The sequence below is a fragment of the Aptenodytes forsteri genome, unplaced genomic scaffold (genome assembly GCF_000699145.1).
Source record: "Aptenodytes forsteri isolate BGI_AS27 unplaced genomic scaffold, ASM69914v1 Scaffold26, whole genome shotgun sequence".
Classification (NCBI taxonomy): domain Eukaryota; kingdom Metazoa; phylum Chordata; class Aves; order Sphenisciformes; family Spheniscidae; genus Aptenodytes; species Aptenodytes forsteri.
The window spans coordinates 2,578,280-2,601,396 of NW_008794125.1; the positions used below are offsets into that span (position 1 = coordinate 2,578,280).

Genomic DNA, 23,117 nt, shown 5'->3' on the forward strand with positions numbered 1-23,117 from the left:
CTCTGCCTGCCTCTCCTTGGGAAGGGGCTTTGCCTACGGGCTGCACGCTGACCCTGCTGGAGAGGGCCGTGAACCACGCTGAAACCTGGCACGCGTGGCACTACCCTCTCTCTTTAAGACCGAGCCACCACCGAGCCCCTTCCTAAAAGTGCCACAGGGGCCATGCTGCCTCCCCCTGTGTGCGCTGCGGGCCACTCGGGTTCCCCCCTTTGCCTCCTGGGTGGCAGGTGCCCCCCTGCCTGCAGCAGCTCCCTGTGGCAGCAGCACACCTCTGCAGCCAGGCACCCCTGCGCTGGGGTTGTGGCTGCACACCCCTCTGCGGCCAGGCGCCCCTGCGCTGGGGTGCTCCAGGCGAGAGGGGCCTCGCTAGTGCCCTGGCACGTAAGGGGGTGCAGAGGGATGCCCACACAGCACGTGGGGCCTGGGCCCACCTCCCCTGTGCACCCACGCCAGCGTTGCCAATCCAACTCTTCACAGCGAGGACCGGAGCTTGGGGAAGGTGGTCGCAGCTCTGAGCGGGAGGGAGCTGGGGATACACACATACACACCACCGGAGGGTTAAGCAAAGGAGTGTTGCACACGCATAGACTAGGATGGCAGCGGGAGAAGGGCCGGTGTCATTCCAGTGGCTCGGGCTCCCGGGGTGCTGTTAGCACATGCGCTTGTACGTGTAGATATAGGCCTTGCAGTTGGGACACGTGTGTGTCACATCCTTGAAGTCATCGAACAGGCAGGGGATCAGGCAGCAGCAGAGATCACACCTGGAGCACAGGAAGAGGCAGAGTGCTGTGAGCTCGGGCACCCCAGAGGCAGCTCGTGGGCACAGCCTGCGGGCGTGGAGGTGGGGCGGGGGCACACATGGGGTTCGCTCTGGGGCATGGGCAAGAGAGGCGAGTACTTGCCCCTGGGAGCCAACCATGACCCCTGCTGCTGCTGCTGCTGCTGCAAAGGGCAGCACAAAGCACCCTGTCCCCGGGGTGTGCTGCTGCCGCCGCTACAAGGGTAAGCGCTTCGTTAGTGAGCAGTCGTGCACCTCGCAGAGGGAAGGGACAGCCTGGTGAGACACACGCAGGCCATGAGGCCTGACCTACCTCCACTGCTGGGGCAGGGGGCTGCGACAAGCGCTCCCTCCCCTCCCGTAGCCCCCGTTGCTGCCAGCCCTCGGCTGCGAGGAGAGACCGTGGCTCTCAGCAGCGCCGCGGGTTCTGGGCCGGGGGATGGACGGCTCCTGCACAAAGGCCCTCTGATGCCAAGCTACACAACAGGCCTTCGGTGGTGGCACCTTCCCCTCCCCAGGCAGGAGCCCCGGTCTCCAGGCACTGTCACCCGAGGAACCCAGCTGCTGCCCCAGTAACACCTCAGTGCCGAGGCCCTCTCCACGCCCAACAGCTCGGCCAAGGCCACCGGCATCGGACCACCAGGACCAGGGCAGAGCAATCACCATCACTGCAGGGCTGCTGGCGGCAGGGAGGCCCCAGCTCCGCTTGCAGCACCTACCCCACGAAGCAGCAGAAGAAGCCAAGAAGAAAGCTCATGAGCCCGATCTCGTAGGTGATCTTGGTGGTGATGGCTTGCTGGCAGTGGGGACACACCGTCTGCACGGGGGCGCCCTGGAAGATCTCTCCCTGCAGCACCGTCACTGTGGTGGCAGCCCCTGACGGGACGAGGACTGTCGCCGTGTGGCCACCGGGAGAGGGGTAGTGGCCCGGGGCAGGGTAGTAGCCCATGGGGGGGTGAGGGCCTGGGGGTGGGTAATAACCTGCTGGGAATGAGAAACGTGCAGAGGTGAGCGTCGCTGTATGCGGCAGGAGAGGCCGGATCCTGGCCCCACCCTGCTGCCACACCACCACCTTGGTTATGGACTTGGGGCCAACCCTGCTGCAGGCACTGTGCCCCCCCACCCCACCCCGAGGAGCCTCGCTGCAAGCTCCAAATGGCAGCCCCAGCCCCCCGCTGCGTCCCCCCACGGCACCGGGAGACATGTGCTTCCGGGGGACACACATGTGTGTCCTTGCCCATCACCACCCCCTACTTCACGCAGCCCCCCGCAGTACTCACCAGGCGGCAGGTAGGGCCCGGAGCTGTCTGTGGGCATGTGGGGTGGCACAAAGCCCGGCTGCGAGGGTGGCTCGTATGGGGGGGGCCCAAATTCAGGAGGGGGGATGGGAACCCCCTGGGGCTGTCCCACGACAGGGGCGACGCCATCTGAAAGGAAACACAGAGTCAGCAGCCAGGGCGGGAGGCGGCAGAGCTGGTGGGGAGATGGTGGCTTGGCTGAGTGGTCTGGGGGGGTTGGCCCCAGCAGGGAAGGGAGACACGACATGGGGTGGGGGGCAGCCCCCAAGCCTTGTCCTCTGGGCCCACAGGAAACCCAGATTCACCCCACGTTACTCACAGCAGCGAGCAGAGCCAGGCTTTGAGCAGGGAGCGCTTTCTGCTCTTGTCACTTCCCCTGGGACCTCCTGCCACCCCCGGAGGGTAACATGGTGACAGACAGAGCCGGGCATCGCACCACCCTCCCCAGCACACTGCAGGGCAGAGCTGCAAGGAGAGGCCACGGCGCTCCCAGGGAAACCATGCTCACTTGGCTCCTGCCCGCTCGGCAGTGTCACCCCGACACCCCAGAGCAGCTGGGATCCCCCCCCAGTACCTGCCGCGGGCGGGGGGCCATGCTTCTCTTCTATCAGCGGTGCTGAGGGGCCTCCCGGGTAGGGTGGCGGAGGGTCGCTGGACATGGCTCAGGGCGGCCCTGCAAGGACAGAAGCCTTTAGAAGAGACGCCAGCCTTTGGCCGCACACAGGCACCCGCCCAGAGCTGCGTGGTGCTTGGGGAAGGAGGTAGCAGGTAACGGAGGGGTCCGGGGCTGGCACCACCGCTGCACTGGCCTCAGCCCCCCGCCCCAGGCAGAAACAAGGCCATGGCCCCAAAGCTGGACAGGCTTCAACCCAGGCAGCAAATCCAAGGTGTAACATCTTCCTGCCGGCTCCGCAGGGCTTTCCCCATAACGCCCACGCATGGTGCAAGAGCAGCTCATCGGTGCGGCTCTCAGCTGCATTGCCCACGTGCTGGGGCAGTACTGGGCTGGAAGCTGCTCTGCCAAGCGCCTCGGCTGCAGCGTTACGGGACCAAAGATGGGGAAGAGCTGCCCACGTTGCCCACAGCCCCCCCAGCTCCACCCAGCAGAGTGATATGCAACGCTGTGCCCTGAGGGGATGGGCAGGACCCCAAGCCTGAAGCACAAACTCTGAGGTGGAGGGCGCAAACCCACAGAGCGCATCTCTGAATACTCTCATCGAGTGAGTTAAGGTGAAACCATCTTTAACAGCTGGAGACATTATTTTACCTGGGGTAAAATTTACCTGTCCTCTTCCTTGCAGCAAGGAGCTCAGAGGCCTCGACAGAGCTGAGAAAAACAATTCTTCTGCGCAGCGTATTTTGGAAGCTGTCTTACCCCACCCAATCTGTGTGAAAGGAGACAGCGAGAGAGTTACAGCGATGGAGAGGAGCCACTGCTACAGCGCTGCCTTGGCCGCTACGCCAAACCCCCTCCCCTCCCTGGTGCAGGCGTGGGGAGAGCGGGTCTGGGCAGGAACCTCCCCACGTGTGCCCCCTCGATGGCAGGCACGAGGCTACGTGTCCTCGGCACACGGAAAAGCCCCACCGACACGATCTGAACACCAAGGAAGTGCAACGACATCAGGAAACCTGCTTTCCCTGTTTACTCTGGCTCAGTTATATCTGGTAGGACGTGACTAAATTGGGAAATACAAATGAGAGGCTGTTCACTCGGTGCTTGGGAAGGCTGCCATCAGGCATGGGACACGGTGACATTGCTGTCAGTGCCCGGGGAGCAGCGCTAGGAGCTCCCCTCAGGGTCTGAGCACAGCTACCCGAACCCCCCACATCCTTCATCCCCGAAGGGCCAGGAGCAAATGTGACCCTGCTTGTCCCGTTTCCCTTGGTCTCCTGCTCTCCTCGAGGCAGGTCAGCCTGCTGCGAGGACGGTGCTTTCTCAGCCGGTCCCACAGGTCCCATTCCAGCAGCCCCTGACTGAGCAGGAAAAACGCACCCGGGCTATGACCAACCTGTAAAAATCCCACAGGCACAACCAGGGCAGCTCTGGACCCAAAGAAATGGCCGGAGCAGGCGTGGCTGCCACATTACCAACCCCAGGCATGACCAGCAAGGCTGCCCCACAGCCCTGGTGAGGCACGAACCGCCTGCCCAGCCCCAGAGAGCTCGGGGCCGAGGGGTGCCGGAGCAGGGCTGAGCCAGGCAGCACCCCGCTGGGGTCACTGCTTAGGCAGCGAGGCTCCCTCCAGCCCTGGCACCGATGCCACGTGCTGGGCAACCTGCCCGGGGCACACCAACCTCCACGGCACGGCACAGCACAAGCCTCCACGGGCACCGGGCCAGGCAGCGAGCGCTGCCCATCCTGCCTGCGTTGCAGGTGTGCTCAGAGGGGTGCCCGGGGGGCACAGCCACCTCCGCCTGCGGCTGCTGGGCCAAGGGAAGCCAAGGCCTCGGCAAACACGGGAAGGAAGACCCAGCCCTCCTCAACCTGCTTGGCTTTGCTTTATTCCACTCCTGTTTTTCTAGCTCACGCTCCCTGCCTCCGAGCAGCCTCCTGCAAGGTGGCAGGAAATCTAATCAGGTCACAAGTCTGCAGCAGAGCACCATTACCCCTTGCTGATCATGGAGCGGCATGCTGATCCCCCCAGGAGATGAGCAAAGCCTGGACCGGCATAGGGTCTCCCCGGGATGTCCACATTTACTGACTAATATTTCTCCCCGGAGGTCTTAAATGTTATGTTGCAGACACACAGCGTCAAATCCAAGGGTGGCTGGGGGTCATCTTCCTCCTGCTTTTCTCTCCAATTTCTTCCTTAAGAGCCAGGGGAAGGAGAGCCGTCCCGTGCAGCAGGTACGGCAGAGCTGCCGTGGCACAGAGCGCTTCCAGGCGGAGGAAAGCACCCGAAGTGCAGCGCATTGCAGAGCCCTCCTTCTCCTTCAGTGACCTACAAAGCTACAAATTGGGCCACGCTCTTTTTAGCTTCACTGGGGATGTAAAGAAAAGGAGGACTTATTCTTCTGAAAGTAGCCAGCTGACCCACCCTGCACACCCAGGAGCCTCAGACCTTCCTGTCCCCATGTCTTCAGGGCTCCTGGATGAGCCCAGCCCAACCGGAGCATCCCCGAGTCCTCACCTGGGGACGCCGGCCTGCCGGGGAGCTTTCCTTGCCCTCGCAGGCCAGCTGAGCCCACGGCTTTTCTAATGTAACAGATCTCCTCCCATTACCGCTCAGAGGCTGCCTTCCCATAACGTAACATCTTTCAACACTCCCCGGCCTTACTCCCCCCCGTCATCAAAGCAGCTGTTGAGAAAACTCAGGAGACGAGGAGACCAAGAGGCAATCCCACCCACGTGCTCCACCAGCCGCTCTGGAAACACCCGCCAGATGAAGCAACAGCCCCAGATTGAGCCAGCAATTAATCCTGCCACCTTGACCAGCAGGAAAAGGCAGCCACGAGGGCGACGGCCAGCGGACCTCAGAGCCACGCGGGTACTGGCATGAAGGAAGCTGCAGGGGCTGCAGAGCTGTTCTGCTCGTGCTTGGCAGACTCAGTCACTCTTAATGCAATATTCTGCTTATTAAGAGAGATCCGTAAAGAGCAAGATGTTGGCTGTGTGCCCTTCCCAGGAGGAAAAGAAAGCCTGTTGCTTTTAAGCCTCTTAGAAGCCGTTTCTCCTGTGCTTTCTTTTATCTTAACGTGAGAAGCACAAAACCTGCCCCAGCCCATTTCCGCCAGAGAGCTCCGTGGGGAGCTGGAGGGCACAAGGCTTCCCCTCCGTGCTGGGTCGGGAGCTACCCCAGGACATCACTCGCCGCCCTGGCACGGACGACCCTGCAAGTATTCCCTCTCAAAAGCAACGTGGCCAAAGCAAAGCAACCCAGATCTTCCCCCTCGTATGGCAGCACGGAGAGGCAACCTTGCTCTCAGGAGCTAGCTAGCAGCACCCCTGCGAAGAGGCAGAGTTTCCCTGAGCAGCACCCACCCAGCGCAGGAGAGAGGGGACCCTGGAGCGTGCCCCACCGGGAGGGCCCTTCTGGGCTGAAGCAGGTTGATGGTAGCTGGGCACAGGCAGGTGAGCTGGGAAGATCCAGCCGCTAAACAAAAACACAGCAGTATTCTGCATCAAAACACGATCCCCAGAAGCACGTAACAAGGACTCTTGCTGCTGGTCATTTCTGGTTTTACCCACCAGCTTTCAGCAAAGCCAACTTACTTTGCTCCCTCTGTCTTGCAAAAGAGAAACAAGACTTCTCCTGCCCACGGCACCGCCACAGAGAGACGGACTTGGGAGTCGGGTGGCAGCTCACAGCAGAGACTTCACGGCACGCAGAGCCTGGCGTGCCCTTCCCAGGGAGGACGCCCCTGGCAGGCCGCGCTTTGCCCCAGGATCTCCAGCCAGCCACGCCAGCAAGACGAGCCATTCTGCCAGCATTCTACAAAGCTGTCCCACGTTAACCATTCTGGTTTATTAAAGCTGAACCACCAGTGCATTTCTGTGTCATGAAAACAGCTTAGATCAAACTATCTGTTCTCACATGGGAAGAAACGTTCCCAAAGCCTGCGGAAATTGCATCCACACTAGGGCTTACTGGAATAACCATGCCCATAGACCAGCTGAGCACCTAGGGAAAAAAATAAGAGCTTGACAAAAAAATTAGGCTAAGTTTACCAGGCTTAAGTTCAAGATCTGATGGAATCACCAATGTCTAGTGCAGGTCCTTTGGGAGCAAGGACCCATCGCAGGATCACAAGACTCAAAAGCAGTCGGTTACCAGTACAAGGATGGACAGAGGAGATGCTATTTCCAGCTAGAAATGCAGATTAGTTCTTCTTAACTGGAAGAACAGTTTTTACTGGCTCCTCTACTTTAAACTAACAACAGAAGATGAACCCACCACGCCATTGTTGCAAACACTGCTCCCGTTAAACGCAGGAGACAAGCAAAGAGCCCCCATGGGCTGGCAGCGTGACAAACCAAGCGGAACAAGGATCAGAGGACAGAGGGGACCCGCTGCATCAGCCCATCCCTCTTTCCCTCTCTGGGGACAACACCCCAAAACTTCCCTTCACATGCCAGCAGTGTGCAGGCCGTCCTGCTCCTGCTATTCCCGTGGGAAGCCTGTTCCAGGCCCCCACTGCTCTGACGGCCTTACAGTTTCTAGTTTATTTGTAGCCAGATTACACTCATCTGTCCTTGAGCCTGAACAGCTTTCCTTCGCTCCCTGCTTGCTGCAAACAGCCATCATGCCCTCACTCAGACTTTGTTTTGCTCAGCTGAACACACCGAGCTCTGGCGGGGTATTTCTTGCACTGTGTTTTCAGTGCAAGCCCGTTATCTCCCTCAAGTCGAGATCGGCGACCTAAAGTCGTGCTCAGCTCTGGCGACGGCAAGCATCACCCATGCTGGCCCACTCTCCGGCGCGTGCTGCTGCAGTATGGATGGGACAGCAAGCTGTGGCTGGTCTCGCTGCTCCAGCAAGCTTCACCTGCCCCGTGGCACTGCTGCGGGACTGCATAGGCACACCCGGTCACTCCTCATCCTCCCCTACCGTCTCAGAGCTTGCGGCCTTTATGGGTGGCTTGGATTCAGCGTGGACACGAGGGACTAAACCACAGCTGCATGGGAGCCTACACACAGGCTAGGCTGGAGCTTTGCTGAAGAAAACAAAAGATCCAGATTCCCACCGCTCCCGTTAGCCCTGCCGGGGCACAGCAGCATGACAGACACAACCAGGAGAGCATGACTCCATCACAGTGGGCTTGGCCCACCCCAGCTACGGCTTCGATCCGTGCACCCTCCCCTACAGCTGGCTCTGTGCTCCCTGGTCGACCCAGGGTCTCATTTCAGGTAGCTTTTGGGTGAGGAGAAGAACGAACAGCAGGTCTCTGGATCCCCCCAGACCAGGGCGAAACTCCCGGCCCCAAGAGGTCTGTCTGAGGTTTCTCTACAGCAGTGAGCACAGCCAAAGAGCCGGTGGGCAGCACGCAGTCCTGCATACAGAAACACAAGGCTTTCTAATCCGCCTCCTTCCCATGCTCAGCGACCCTGGCTCTAGTCAATTAGGGATCGATACCCCAAAGCCCACGGTTCCCATTACTGACACATCCAAAACTGGTGACCACGAAGGTCTCCCAGCTGCTTACAGCGGCGATGAGAGGGGCTGATGCATTAGGGTCCAGTGTTCCCCGCTGGCTGTATTTCCCCCTGCTACATCAGACAGCCTCACTGCGGAAACAGTTCGGGATTCAAACATGGCAAGAGGAAAGGTCTGCCCACCCAACCTGCTCTCCAAATAGGTATGTCATCAAAATCAACTGAAGGGTGGCATGTAGTGGGACCAGGGAACAGGTAACATCGTGACAGGTCCTAGCTGAATATATGCTAACATGCCATAAAAGCTCACCCACCAGCTCAACGCACTGAACAGATAATGCCACGAGGAGGACAGCCACAGATATAGTTCCTGCACTACTTGGAGACCCAAAGATTTGGTCTGTTAACGCCGTTCTGCCCAGGCAGCAGCCGTGTGCGCTTCAGGCTGCTTCCTCCCGGACGAAATCACCAAGGGTGAGACAAATCTGAGAAGGACGGAGCAGATCGCTGGCAAGTCTAACTCACGTGCAAACCCTGATGGTGCAGCGCTGGCCCCGTGCAGCTCTGAGTCAGCCTCACAGCGCAGCTGAGATCCGCTCCCACGAGCAGAAACACGGCCTGCGTTGTCCTTGCTCCTCCTGCATTTGATAACTGGAGACCCACGGTGATTCGGCTTTGTTTTGCCTACGTGAGCAGTGGCTCCAGCCACTGAGACAGGAAGCAGGATTTGTTCATGCTCAACCACGTTCAGTGATGTTGGCACTTCAAAAGCTGCTGCTGCGCATTTTTGGAGCTCTTCCTCCACAAAAAATAACTTCCGATATTTAGAAGAGGAAAAAACACACTAAAATTAAATGAATAAGTAAAAGGATACGACCACTTCCAGCTTCGTTGCACATCAAAGAGACACAAATTTCAGGTTCCAGGCTTTTGTAAATACATCTTTAAAAGCAAAGTCGAGAGCTCCGAAGAAGCTGGGCTCCCTCACAGAGGCCAGCCTCTTTCCTTTTAAAAAAGGAACAGCGCTGTGGCCAACACCATCCCAGCTTTCCTGGCACCAGGAAAGCTACCTGTGTGCCACAGGCTTCTACCTGCTCCAGAAACAGGGAAATACTGAGACGAGGAAAGCAGACAAATACGCTAGGTATGAGCACAAAAGGCAGATCAGATGCTGGCAAAATGTCATTTGGCCGAAAGCCTGTTACCCTTCAAAAGGGCTTTGCGGGTAGCAAGAAGAGACTGAGCCGAGCAGGGTCGGATGAGACGTGGACAGAGCTGTACCCTGACCGTGGCAATCGCAATTGCCCTCCTCCACAACGGCATTTCTGAGCAGCATCTCCAAAGCCCAGCCTGGACCTGCTCTGCAGCGTGTTCTCTGCGTTACACCCGTGCCACAGAGCCAGTCAGGGATGCTGCCCCCTCCACGCGCATGCCCGCTCGCACACTCGCACACAGCTTGCAGGGATGTGGCTCAACTCCCACTGCTCCTGAAAGCACCACACGCAATCCACAGCAGACAGCTCTTACCTTGAAAGGAAAGACAGCAAAAATCCCTGCTGGAAAAGCAGTATCAGTGGTTACTGCTGCCTGGTTTTTATGCGGAACAAAAAAAGAGATGTTTTCCCTGTGAGCGAGTCAAACTTCCCCCTCAGCCTTGCCTCTTCCCATGCGCGTTTGCTGCCTCCAGCCTGCACACCATCTCCCCAGAGCCGGGAGGGAAGGAATAAACAGCAGACAGTGCTGCAGCCTCCTTTAGAAAGAGGATGCCCTGGCAACCCTTGACCAGGCGGCATGTACCCCCTCCTTTACCCTGCTGTTAACCCTAGCAGCATCTCCTCAACTCATCATCCTGGTCCTGGGCAAGACAGCAAGAGGGCGCATGCCTACAACACACTCGCGCAAGGCGCAGATGGAAACCCAAGTTAAGGACTAATGGAAAGGTCTGTTCTTTTTCTGCGCGACTCAGCTGCATTTCCCCAAGCGCAAGCCCTGCGCCTCCAGCACCGCTGCCAGGGAGCGCAAACCCACCGTGCAGAAACAGCCAGGCTGCTCGCAGAACAGCAGATTTCTCCCACACTTTTGCAGTCAGATTTCAGCTGCAGAAAACTGCTGCTTCCAGGAGGATCAGGCTCTTCCTTTGGTGCAGGGATGGAGAGCTCTGCTGGCAAAGCAGGACAGCAGTCCTTTAAAACAAAGGGCTGCCGGAGCAGAAGGTTATTCACCGTTCAATCCAGCTACGTCAGATGGCCAAAGCTCCCCGCTCTGCTCTACAGCATACGAATCTCCGGAGGAGCATCCCCCCGCTGCAGTCGTTTACCTTGGGACCTCCGACATGTCGTTTGACCTTCTGTGTGCCACCGTAACCCAGCAGGCAAATCAACTAAGAGCAGGATCCTCACTGGAAGCCAGGTGCTGCGTCCAAAGGAAGATTTCTCAGGGCGCTAAATCCAAAGCACAATCGGATAAACTCCACAACACAGCCCAGGCTCAGCTGTCCTCAGCCAGGGATTCCAATTACTGCTTCGCACAGCTCCTCTGTATGGATATCAGGAAAACCGGACACAAAATCTCCCTGCTTAACACAAGGATGCTTTATCCACAACACCCACAAAGGGTTACGTGCGGGAGGAGCGCTTGTCAGGACCTGCTGTCAGGACCTGCTGCTGCCTCTGGGATTCTCTCCACTGCTATTTGCCTCCAGATGGACTGCCCAAGTGCTTGTTGGCTCTCCACACCAGGGCTGCACAAACAGCATTGCCAGGACCTGGTTAACCTGAACATTTAAAGAAAAACCAGCCGAAATGAAAAGAACAAACTGGGGTAGCTCTTTGCTCTCTGCCACGGACTCCCAAGCCGCAGCACACAGCTGCGGGAAGCATCACGCGTCTGCAGAGCTCACCGTGCCAGCAGTGACATCCGACAAGAGCCAAGAGGGGCTGCAACGGAGCCTGTGAGCTACCAGCGAGGAGAGGCCACTACCCCACACGTCAAAACTGGATCCCAGCCCTTACACATTCAGGGGCACTGGGGAAGGCTCAGGCGTGCACAGAGCACTCTGGACCACCAGGGCAGCTGAACTCAGCCCCTAAAAAACAGTTTTCTGAACACGGAGCAAGCACAGAGCACGCTGCAGCCAGGCTGCCTGGCAGGCTGCTACAGGCCCTGGAAAACGCACCCCCCCCCACTGGGGAGGTGCTTTCTGTTCAGACGTTACCAGCTGGTGACCTGGCCTCACGAGAGAAGACAGACTACAATACGCTAGGTGTTCTCATGGATGCAAAGATGCGATTTAAAAGAAACATGAAAGGACAAACCTGAGTTCCTCTGCACCTTAGCAATCTGCTCCAGACAGACTCAGATGAGAAAAGGCGGGTGCCGCAAGCCAATTCTCTGGGAAACCAGAGAGCTTTTCCGTGAGACTTTCACTGAAGTTCACAAACAGCCCAGACTAACGCTTGATAACATCCATGGGAAAGCACCCAGCCATATCAGCAGCTGTTGCCTGGTGTCCTATGCACCTACTCAATTTTTCCCCCAAGAATATAAATACTGCATTACATCACCCATTTGATATCTAGTTAATAATGTTAACAACGTAACCTGCAATAATCTAAAGCAAATAAAACCAAGATCTATTCCAATACTACAGTGTTTTAACATAAGACCAAACCTAACTGTGCCACAAGACTAGTTGTTGGTTTAAACAACTGCAAGCTTAACAGCAAGCAGGAGCCCCAGAGGAGATCCGGCAGAAGCTCCGCAGTTCCTTGCATTAAAGACAGTCACAGCTCCGTAGCTCACCTCTGGTGGCAGCCTGTAACAGACGCTTAGGACGAGTTAGGAAGCAAGCGAAGGCAGAATGACCCCCCTGTCAGTCCCTCCCACTCCCAACACTCAGGGTTTTAGGGATTAGGCAGCCTGGAGTTTCTCCATGGACCACCTTAATCCCTTTATAGCCCACCAGCTCGCTGAGCTCTGCCACAGATGGCAGTGGCAAGTTCTGCTCTTTGGTTACCTACACGAAAAAGTGTCTCCTACTGTCACAGCCTGCTGCCTGCCCATTTCAATGGCACCTCCCAGCTCTCACACAGAGAAGATGAATACAGGATGATTACCCGCTATGTCTCACAGCACAACTCAGGATTTTATAGATTTCCTTCCCAAAACTATACTAAAAATATTTTATTCCTTTATGCACCCCATTTTTTCATTACTCCCTCATTCTATAGGATTTTTTGAGAGAAAGTCAAGTAATACAGCTACATCATTGCTGAATCAAACTGATTAGATGTGTGACTTCCATGAAATAACACAGTAAGCTCCAAGGGAGGAGGAAATTAGAGGATCAGAGCTTTTGTGGAGATGTAGCTGCATTTCAGTCTCAGAATTAATCAAAGCCCAAGAGCCTATTCAGAATTCCCTTGCAGATTTTGCCACACAATGAAATAATTTTGAATACATTGGTGGTGATTCCAGACCCATTTTCCTTCCAAGTGATGTACAAAACATATGTCACGGTACTGATGTTTATCCGAGGCATAGCACCAGCTTGCTATAGGACCAACTCCAATCTCCAACAACATTAGTATTTTCTGTCCTCACAGATACCCCTGCCTTGGCACCAGAGAAGCTGCTGACATTTAGATTTAACAGGTACAGTGTCACCTTGCTTTTTTTTTTTTCTGAGGACTAGTGAGAAATGCTCTATGTCACTCAATTTTATTTAAGGCCACGGCTCACACTTTGCAAAGAAGCGTGGTTTGGGGTTAAGCAGGAGCGTGTGTGTAAGGTCTGAGACCCCTCCCGAGTCCTACTGCCAACAAGGAGGACCCATGCACGTCCAGAGACATGTGCCCTGGAGGAACTCCTCCGTGCTGAGGCCACTCACGTTATCACACTCACCTTCTTGCTCCCACGGCATGACCAGACCTTCCCGTTTCCAGACCAGGACCTCTCTCAGGGTGGCCCAGGGCCCTGCTAGCGTGGGGCTCGCTCGTCCCGTGGCAGTTTGACAGGAGGAGAGTACCCTGCACTCCCCTGCTCCCAAGCCCAGCTCATCTGGGCTGCTCAAAGACAGATGACAATGTCCCAGCTCACAGAGGGGGAAACCCCCTGGGCTAATCAACAGCCACCGAGTGTGCCCAGTGCTGGGTTATCTCCAGCAGCACCACGGTGGCTCAGAGGGAGCACTGGGACGCACCCCTGAGTCACGTGCAGCTCCTGCCGGTCCCATTTCTACCTCCAGTTCCAGCCAGACTTGGCTAGTCTGCACTGACTTCCCGGTCCAGGGAAGTCATTTTTACTCCAAAGCATTTCGTGACTTTGGTTTCAGTTTGCAGCACCAAGTTCCTGCCAACTCCTTCATAACCCCTTCCCTAAAACTCTGTTGCTATCTGCTGAACAAAGCCATGTAACAAGCTGCTACTTATCTGTCCCTCAGATCATGCCAAAAGCTGCTTCTCCATGAACCTAATTTGCCACTACTGCTTGCTCGGAGGCAACGCACAGCAGTCCTGCCAGGGGAGACAATGAAGACATGCAAAGCCCCATCGTTAGCCTGGCTCACTGAAATGTAAGCAGATCTGACAAGAACATTGACCAAGATACAAATCAGCTAGCCAAGTTCAGCAAGATCTGCAATCGGGCACGCAGAGCTGTATTCCCTTTGAAAACAAGGGTGAAGGAAGAGAGATGATGTCCTCATGCCTCTCCAGGCCACAGCTCCAGGCACCATCCTAGTTTTGGCACGCGTGGGACATCACCTGGATACGAGCCGCACCGACTCCAGAACTGCAGACAAAGCAAGCAGAAGACCTCTCGCTGGAAATCTAGACACAGCAGCTGGATTCACAGCATCCCCAATACGCCGCAACGCACCTCCTCAAGTCCCTGTCCTAAGCTTTTCTAAACCCTTTCTCTGCCTCTCTGTCAAGGCAACACCTCACTGCTTTACTGTTAAATTAAAAACATCGCTGGTCAGAGGGTTTTGAACAGTCCTAAGGCTGGGTCACTGCTCTCACAGCAGGGGATGAGACTGGTGAAAATTCAAGCACATAAAACCAAGATGCCCTCAGGGCAGGCAGATGGCTCAGCTGCTCTGGAGGATTCAGGACTGAAATCCCCTCCTGAGCCTGATAAAGACAGAGCAGCTCCCACAGCTACAACACTAAACAAGCTGGGAACTGTTTTCTCTCTCATCAGAATAGCCCAGCAGCCAGCTCAAAACTGAGCTCCCACTGCGCTAATGCATCCTGAATCGTGGCACCCAAGAGGGAGTCTGAAAGGCTAAAATAACACCACCTGTAGCTTGAAGCCACAAACTTTGGGGGAACCTCCATTCCCAAAAGGCAAATATGCTCCAGATGACGTCTCTGTGGAAGACCTACAACAAGCCCAGGGGAAGAGCTGATACTTAACGGCAATGGAAATGGTCTCTAGTCCCAGCTTCACTCTCCTGCTCAAAGACTACGTTAAGATTTTGGAGGAGCTGAATGGTCTCAGCAGAGCAGGTGGGAAAGGCAAGCTGAGCCTTCAGCACATACCCACGCCTCCTGCGAGCACTTCCTCATATACCATAAAGCAGAATAAAGGCGCTGAGTTAATTAGAAGACAAACTGAACACACCTTTAAGAAAAGGGCAGCACGCACACACTAGCAGCAGCTATTTATCCAGTGGTCAGTTAAAAATGCAAGCCCAAAGGAGTCGGCAGCAGCATGGAAATCCCATCGCGACTGCCTTCCTCCACTCCGTGTTCCAGTCTTTGTCCTCCCCTCCGACGCAAGGCTCCAACGCTCCCCTTCTGCCACGTGTTGGGTGACTGGGACCCCCGAGGACCTCAAAAGCATCCCAGGTTGGAGAGTCACTGCAGCAGGGGTACAGTGTTGGCTTTAGTCCACGATTTCCTCCCAAAATGAAGCTGCGCTGAACCCCAGGGGTTCCTTTCCCTCTCTTAAAAGGGTGGCCTGCTTCTTATTTGGAGAAATAATCAATAAAATTCAACGGGCTGATTTTCATTCACCACCAGCCAGAAATCTAATCTCAAGTTAACAGCACTACCCCGAACACAGCTATCAATCACACCTATCGTTTAAGTTACCTGCTGTGGGTACTAGCACGCGTGGATTTTATGGCTGCAGTGCGCAGGGCTGCCTACATCACGACGACTAATTTATTCTCAGAAAGGCTAATTTAATCTGGCAGTGAATGTTCTCAAAGCCTCCTCGCACAGAAAAGCTTTTATCTTGGTTGGCTTAACAACAATACAGCATATCCAAAAACGTGGAGGGATGCTAAAGAAGAACACTACCCTTGTGTTTTGAGTCCTCTAGTACTTTTGTCTGAGAAATTTCTCTTGGTAACCACAGACTTTGAGAAAACATAGAGTGCCTCTGTTTTTTTTAAAAAGCCAACTGTGTTTTCAAGGCAAAATATACAACAGCTCAGGCTACTTCCCCCTCGCATACAACTGGGTCTTGACAGAAAGAGCTGTGCTCTTAATAAAACTAAAACCCAGCAAAGATTGTTTAGTATTAAGACACCACGTTCACTCCCAACCGCCCATCTGCATAGCAAGAGTGGCGGCCAGCACGCCTGGCCCGGGGTGTACTACCTGCCACTGGAAGGTGACTTTCCCCAGCCCACACCACAGAGGAACAAACTTCATAAGAAATTCAAAAGCCCTCCGTGTTAAGAAGCTGTGTAACTGCATCGCGAAGCATTTCAGAGCGGGAGCATCCTTCAGATTTCCAGCCTCTGCCATCCGTGGGGGGCCAATAACTAATTAAGCAATCAGAAAGCTTTTTTTCATTGTTTTTAAATTCTAGTTTGTATTTTCCCCTTACTTGTGAAAGTCTGCACAGAGGCAGCATGCATCCAAAGTCACGCTTAGCCATTTGAACCGGCGTGCGCTGTCTCTCAGCTCTGCAATGAGAGTCACCGTATCACCTGCGTCGTACGGACAGGGCATGAAGAAGTGGTCCTCACCTGGATCTCCCCCTTGCACGGTAGATCACTGGAGCATTCCAAGCGCTGTCCCTTGGAATTAGAGGGGCTAAAACAAGGGGTTTAAAAGCGTTACAACAGACATAGCTGTAGCAGGATAACCCTCCATGCTCTTAGGAGTGTCACCGTCATCCTGCTGCGAAAGAAAAGCTGGTGCTGTGCGAGGATCACAGCCTGGATCATACCTGAGAGGGCTCCTTTGGTTCAAGGGCAAGAACACGCCCCAGATGGCATCCAACGATTTAGGATGATTCAGTAATTCGGGAACAAGGAAAAAATTAGAGGGAAGCAGAGCATTAAGACAGGCCAGAGGAGAAAAAAAAAACAAAGCAACACAACACTCCCCTTGTTCCTATCTGTCAGGAACCGCTGTCCCAAGAATAGCCTATTCAGAAACCAGGAAACTCGGAGAGCAGCAGGGAAGGGCTGAGTCATGGCCATTTGAAAAAAAAACAAAAACCCAAACACATCAAAACAACCCAGAAGGGAAGGAGAGAAAACATGGAGAGCAGCTGTTCTGGGTCTTGGAGATATGAGCAAGTCAATCCGGAACATATTAGCCAATCTTTATTTTTAAAAGCTCTGCAAACACATGGTACCGCCATAAAAAGCAGTCGACCCTCCCTCTGCTCCTGGGCGGCAAATTTAGTTCTGGTTGAATCAGGCAAAGTTGGTGGTGCTTCCTGGCACCAGCCTCTCGACGCAACACCCGCTCGGCCGTGCACGGCTGCCAGGACACAAACTGCTCCCCGCTTACGCCCTGATCTTTGCCTTTATTTGTTCCTCTACAGCATTCGCATCCCAGTATCACAAAGACTTACAGGCTGGACAAATGCTTTCCGGAAGGGAAAGTGCAGTCCATTTCAGGGATGCTATTCGCAGAGGGCGAGGAGCCGTTTCCCTTACCCGCACTGGAAGGGCACGAGGTAAAGAGCAACTTGGACGGGTTTCCTACGACTCTCTGCGAACAGCCGAGCAGAAGACAAGTGCTCCCCTCTCGCAGCCAGCCTCAGCACTGCCCATCTAGCCCCCAGGAAGGCCAGGCCACGGTTAAGTTTTGCTCAAGTCTTCCCACATGACAATCTTTGTTCCGTGACCTAAATGAAATCAATTTTACAGTAATTCTCTCTGGGACAGTAATCTTATTCGCTCACCCATAATCTAAAAGATTATACCTGCTCTCCAGCTGTGGGGCTCTGGGAGGAAGCACAAGGGATTTCTGAGCAATGAGGGCTTATTTTTAATACAATTCCTCGGCTACCCCTCACAAACTCGGGAGGGGGCTGTATCTTTTCAATCAAATAACTGTGCTTCAAAACATGTTGGGGAAAAAAACCCTCCAATTCATTTTACCTTGCACTGTAAGGTTCTGTCAGATTAAAGATGCAAAGGTAAGAAGCGGGAAGACCCTCCGAGTCCATCCCCGCCGGGAGCGGGCTGACCGTGCCTGCCGTCCCCAGACTCTGGCAGATAACGTGCACTGACATGTAACCGTGCCTCAGCCACCACGTCTTGTCTCGGTAAAAGATTCAGTTGTCGAATGACGTTAAGTCAAGGCTTCCTTTGTAAAGATACATGCAGTAGATACCATTTTGGGACGTCAGCGCTCACAAGAACAATACTGGCGGAGATCTGGAGTGAGGCGTACTGTGCCTACACACGCAGCCCAACAGCAAGAGAGAGCAAGCCTCCGCGCTTTTCCTTTATACATCTGCAAAGTCCTTTTAGTCTGAGAGTGGGCTGTATTTTTGGTTTTTTTCAGGGAGCCAGTATAAACCATGGGGGGAGCTCAGAGACCCTAACTTACCCCCCTCTGCAGCGGTCAAAGAGCCTCTCCCTGCAGCCCGCACAGGTCCGCAGGTCTCCCACCGCCCATCCCAGGCAGGGCAGGGGAATGCACCCTGCTGAGAAGGCAGCTCCCACAGACCCAACCTCTGCCCAGCACTGGGACTTGCTGGGATAACTACAACACAAGGCCTTCGCACGTAGACCCGGCCTTGACACTAACTCCCAGAACGAGAGCTCAAGGAAAGTGTCTCAACGCAAACAGCCTCCCACGGTTCGAATTTTAAGTAAAATTCTTTTTCTCTGCAACCACGCAATGCAACGAGTAAATAAAGATGAAATAGAGCTAGAGCATGGGATGTGCGTGTAGCACGCTAAGATGTGATGGATGGAACTTATGATCGTAAGATGGAATGCAAGACGAAACAGTAAGTGTGTAAACTTAAAGCTAGAACGCTCCTTCCAAGAACACCTCTTCCAAAACTGTTAATAGGTAGCCAGCCTCTTAGGGCAAGGTAGAGAAGATTTTCTTTCTAAGTGCAGAGACCAGGTATCAAAGAAGGTTTGGGGACATACACAATAGGGAAGGTCTACCTGCACACTGGTTCAGGGCAGAGGGACCACCATCTCAGCACAAATGCTTTACCTTAAATTCTCTTAATCTATAAAAGAACTGGGTATTATTCCATTTTCTTACGTATAAAGGAGGTAAAGGAAACATAACTATTACTAATGCAGAGTTACCTTACTAATCACAATAGGTAACAAAGAAATATATTACTTAGTTTGCACGGAAAGCCCCAGCTCATTTCTTCATTCTCTGATCATCTCAGGTTTCATCACGCTAAGAGGTACAAAGTCGAACACACACGGCCGGCAGCTGTTCCTCACAATTCCTAAGATGCTAATTACATTGCCGTCTTTTGGGGTTATTTCTTGTATTTTCTTACTCTAAATTCAGGCCTGCTAAGAGAGTTCAGATTAAAGATAGCTGCACTGAAGTGGGGCCGCACAGGGGAGATGTGTGGCATGAAGCAGTTTCCTTCCTACCTCCACCCTCTACCCGTATCTATGACCAGCACGGGCCCGCTGTACTCTCCGGGTTCTCAAACAGCCCTTTTTCACCATCACAAATACAACAAATTTTAGACTGCAGCCACGAGGCAGCTCTGAATGAATGAGCCCAAAGCAAAACTGTAACAGCAAAGACTTTCCCTGAGTGTTTCATGCCAGAAGCAAAAACTGTGCTCCCCCTGCCTCAGAGACTTTATACTGTTGAGAAAATGGATTGTGGTTTCCTACGGCACCTGTTCTAATTGCGTTCCCTTTGATCAGAGAAGGAGATACGTCCTTTGCAGAGCATGCAAAGATCTGACACTGCTTATGAAAATCGCACTGCTTCTCTCCAGTTGCGGGACGGATACCGAGTGCTGATCAGGAGCAACAGGAAAACAGCAAGGCGAGTATCACATCCCAAGGCAGAAGTTGCTCATCATCTGCTTTTTGAAGGAAAAAAAGGTACATACACATCTGTGTTTGCAAACTTGGGTGCTCAGGTGCCTTGCTCTGAAAGGTTTCAGGCTAGAGTACTTTGCTTGCCTAACAGTTGCAAAATCAGGTCCTGGAAGCAAAACCAACCAAAAACCTCCAACAATTTGCAGAACAACTGAACTTCCCACTACAAACCATCACTTTTACTGTATCAGGGAGAAGGGAAGAGTACTGTACAATTAAAATCTTTCCTTTTAGAACGTGATTGGCTGCTGCTAAGAGCCATGAGGCATATCAGCCTCTATTTGTTGTTTTCCAACACTCCTGTCCTCCCTGTTTTTAGCAGCTTTGCACAGATCAGTCTGGGAGAACACCTCATCGCAGTTTGATGAGAAGTTGGCATACCTGTCTAGAAGCTCAAAGGTATATTCAGCCCTGCTGCCTTCGCTATTATTTTAATTGCCGTATTACACAAATACTATTTCCTCCTTGTCTCACCTGGCAGCCATCAATCTTTTCCCCGGCTTGGTGCAAAGCTGGGTAAATGTGAGCCCGCACACAGAAAAACTACCACAGTACTGACGGTACATTCAGCACGGGTACAGAGCCGTGGTAGTACCAGCACAAGTGATGCACAGCCCTGTTGCAGACCCTACAAAAAACGCTATTAAAAAGAGTTTAAAAAACTTAGCTTCTTTCAATCTAGGATATTCTCTCCTGATTAAAGCAATTATAAGAAATGAAATGTAGGGCTTTACAATGGTACCACAAACAGACGTAGAACACCTAATTTCATACTTCTATTTACCCGTAAGCAAAAAAATGGTCTTGGATCAGAGCAGATCCAAGACTAGAAGTCTGTATCTCCTTCCAAAACCACTCATCCTCATACCAGAAGATCTCTGCATCAACCACATCCTTTAAATACAAGTATTTATCTGCTAAATTCACATCTGAAGGGAAAAAAAGATAATCTTTTACATAATAAAGTTACTTTCGTCCCTTCTCTCGCTATGTTAGTGAGTAACACTGGCAATGGGAACACTTCTGCAGATGACAACACTGTGCCAAGGACCCGAACCCCCCTGAAACACATACAGTGTGGGTGTTGTGGACAGGCTCTAGTCTGGCCCCCGGCTGAATGCCCTTCAGCTACAGGAGTGCATTAGCTGCGCTCCCAGAGTGCATCTGCCAGTTGTGCTTCATCCAGAAGGAAAGCAGTTGCCGCGCTTTGCATCACTGCGTGATTTCCCACGCACAGAAAGCACGGCTGATTAGGAAGCGAGCTTCAAAAACACGCTTATAAACCAAAACAAGGCGCTGACGGAGACACCCTCCCTCCTTTCATAACAGCAGCTGAGACAGAGCTCCAGTCAGAACAGGAACACGAGGAACTGAATTTCAGAACTGAATTTCAGGTGCAGGACCTGTTGAGGGAACACAACAAGAAGCTCAGCACGGTCTTCCATCTTCTTAGGAAGGGCTCAGGTTCTGAAAGAGAAGCTCCCTCTCTGTTAACTGTCCCAGTCACACCTGTAGCAAGATCTTTTAGTACTCAGCATACGAACATGCACATCCTCTCTCCCAGCATCTCCCTGAGTGCAGCCCTGAGCAGACACAGCCACCGCAGCCCCACCACCCGTACAACAGCAGCTGGGGAGGATTGAGCATGTTTGCTCCACTTGGCATCACTCAGGGGACATCTGGGGACGTTGCTCCATCACCCTGCCCTTGTTACAGCCTCATCCCCCATCTGCGCTCAAGCCACACCACTAGACAGCCTCATATCAGTTCCTAAAGCCGTTGCCTCCCTGCCTCCAAGCTGGAATTCCTTCCTTGCGTAATGCCTAAGGAGAACAGAGCAGGTAAATCACTAAACGCTTCCGGGGATTTCCTGGGCTGCATGGACATCGCTACAACATTCAGACAGAAAAGCCTTTGGGAAAGGGAAGTTTTCAGCCTGCGCTTTCCACACTGACCCGAGTTTGTTTAGTTCCTATGAATGAATGAATGGCGTGCTATGGTTATATATTACGCTACGTAATACTCACTCCAGCTTCCCCTACTGCCCACTCCAGCCACACACTCTGGAAAGCAGAAGGGCCCCTGCTGACATGAAAGCCCCATTTCAAGCACATTGGTTGAAAGGGAACAAACAGGAGGGCATCTTGCATATTCACAAAGTGTTTCTCAGCACGTTTTACATACAGCCCCAAACCACTATAATTATCATTTAGAACATTTCTACCTAAAATCATTGTGCCTGACCTAGTCAACCCCCTGGTATTTTAGGCTCAGCCTGGAACGTGACAACCGCCAGTCCCCTCGCCAGTTCTCACTGGTGCAGGGAGACCATCTCTGAACAACTTCTCCAGTGACGCCTTGGGCCAAGGGGCACACACCTACGCTTGCAGCGACTTGGAGAAGTTTAACCTTGAGCGTGACCCCTGCGGACGATCCAGAGGATGCCGGCACGGCGGTGTCCATCCCAGCCTGCCTGTTCCCGCTCCCCCGCATGGCCCTGGAGTTCTTCCCGGGGTCCCAAGCCCCATCCCTCCGTTTAGCAGCAATCACAACCCCCTGTGCTTTTCATAAAGCAACTGAATGCTGCCTTAACAGCTCCTACCCTTTTGCCTCTCCAGTCCCCTTGGGAGGCAGAACCAAGATCTCACCACTCTAAAGGATCTCACCAGCCTCCCGCTACCATTTATTCATTGGTATTTCTTGTTGTGCTGTGCTACCCATTAGCTGAACGAGCTCTCCTTGTTTCACAGGGTTCACACTGCCAGTGTGCTGATGGACAATATCATCCCCATCATCATAATTTCTCTTCCTGCTTGTCAAGACAGCCGAGCTTCTTTCGGCTCCTCTAAAATGGGCTCATCGTTCCTGATCACTGAAAGGGCAGTTCCAGCCCAAGCTCATCTCTCCCGAGCAGGGATGACTGGAAACCCACACACTTGTACCTAGGCCTGGCTCCCTCCTCTCCCGGGGATCTGTCTGGGTAATGGATCGTATTTGCTCTTCTCACAGCTGTGCCCGGCTGGCAGCTCCCAGCCGTCCTCTCAGCAAGCTGGCACGACCTCAGTCGGGCCGGAGCGCTCGTCTTACATCGGAAAGTCTTTTCCCAAGTACACAACCTTGCCTTCCAAGCGATTAAATTTCATCCCGCGCCCGCTGCTCCAGCCCTCCAGCACATCCCGATCCTCCCGTCCCAACCTTTCCCTGCATTGCTGAGGGCGCAAAGCTGAAGCTTTGTAAGATTTTAGCAGCACCCTGCAGCATTTTGCGGCCGCTACGGAGAGCGTTAAAGACCAGCCCGAGACCAGGGCTGCCTCCCCCTCTCCCCGGCCCGTACTACCACCTATCCATACCTCTTCTCCCCGGGACGCCGGGCTCCGCAGCAAACACTCCGGCCGCGGCAGAGCACTGAGACCTTCCCTCCGCCTGGAGAAGCGAGGTCCTCCCCCAGAGAGTTAACCGGGGATTTATTTTCACCCCTCTTTTTTCTTATCAGCGGCGGACGGTGCTGGGCGTCTCCTGCGTTTCCCCCGCGCTCCGTCTCCCCGCGCCTCCAGCTGGCCCCGCTGCCAGGAGGCCGCCGCGGCCTGCCCGGGGTTGGGGGGGACCCCGACCCTGCCGGGCCTCCCTCCCCCGCGCCGCCGCCGC

General features: G+C 53.9%; 1 protein-coding gene across 5 annotated transcripts; it reads right to left on the reverse strand.

Moving 5' to 3' along the window:
- Positions 1-401: 401 nt before the first annotated feature.
- Positions 402-23,065, reverse strand: CDIP1 (cell death inducing p53 target 1). 5 transcript variants are annotated; one of them, XM_009277589.2, is made up of 6 exons: positions 22,823-23,065; positions 3,360-3,461; positions 2,651-2,749; positions 2,059-2,205; positions 1,498-1,759; positions 402-761 (listed from the first exon to the last, which is right to left on the reverse strand). In XM_009277589.2, the coding sequence occupies exons 3-6, from the start codon at positions 2,733-2,735 to the stop codon at positions 650-652; spliced, it is 606 nt and encodes a 201-aa protein (XP_009275864.1). In that variant the 5' UTR covers positions 2,736-2,749; positions 3,360-3,461; positions 22,823-23,065; the 3' UTR covers positions 402-649. The 5 variants fall into 5 exon arrangements, with proteins under 5 accessions (XP_009275864.1, XP_009275840.1, XP_009275848.1 ...); XM_009277565.2 differs by having other exon boundaries at positions 1,498-1,762; XM_009277573.2 differs by lacking the exon at positions 22,823-23,065 and adding an exon at positions 13,073-13,214 and having other exon boundaries at positions 1,498-1,762.
- Between the last annotated feature and the right edge of the window lie 52 nt (positions 23,066-23,117).

What these genes read in the sequence shown, in the direction of transcription:
- CDIP1 (XM_009277565.2), bottom strand. Translation starts at nt 2,735, where the DNA reads ATGTCCAGCGACCCTCCGCCACCCTACCCGGGAGGCCCCTCAGCACCG. An exon ending in TGGCCCCCCGCCCGCGGCAG is followed by an intron (nt 2,206 to 2,650) that starts GTACTGGGGGGG and finishes GTTTCCTTTCAG; the next exon opens with ATGGCGTCGCCCCTGTCGTG. An exon ending in TTCTTCTGCTGCTTCGTGGG is followed by an intron (nt 762 to 1,497) that starts GTAGGTGCTGCA and finishes CCTGTGCTCCAG; the next exon opens with GTGTGATCTCTGCTGCTGCC.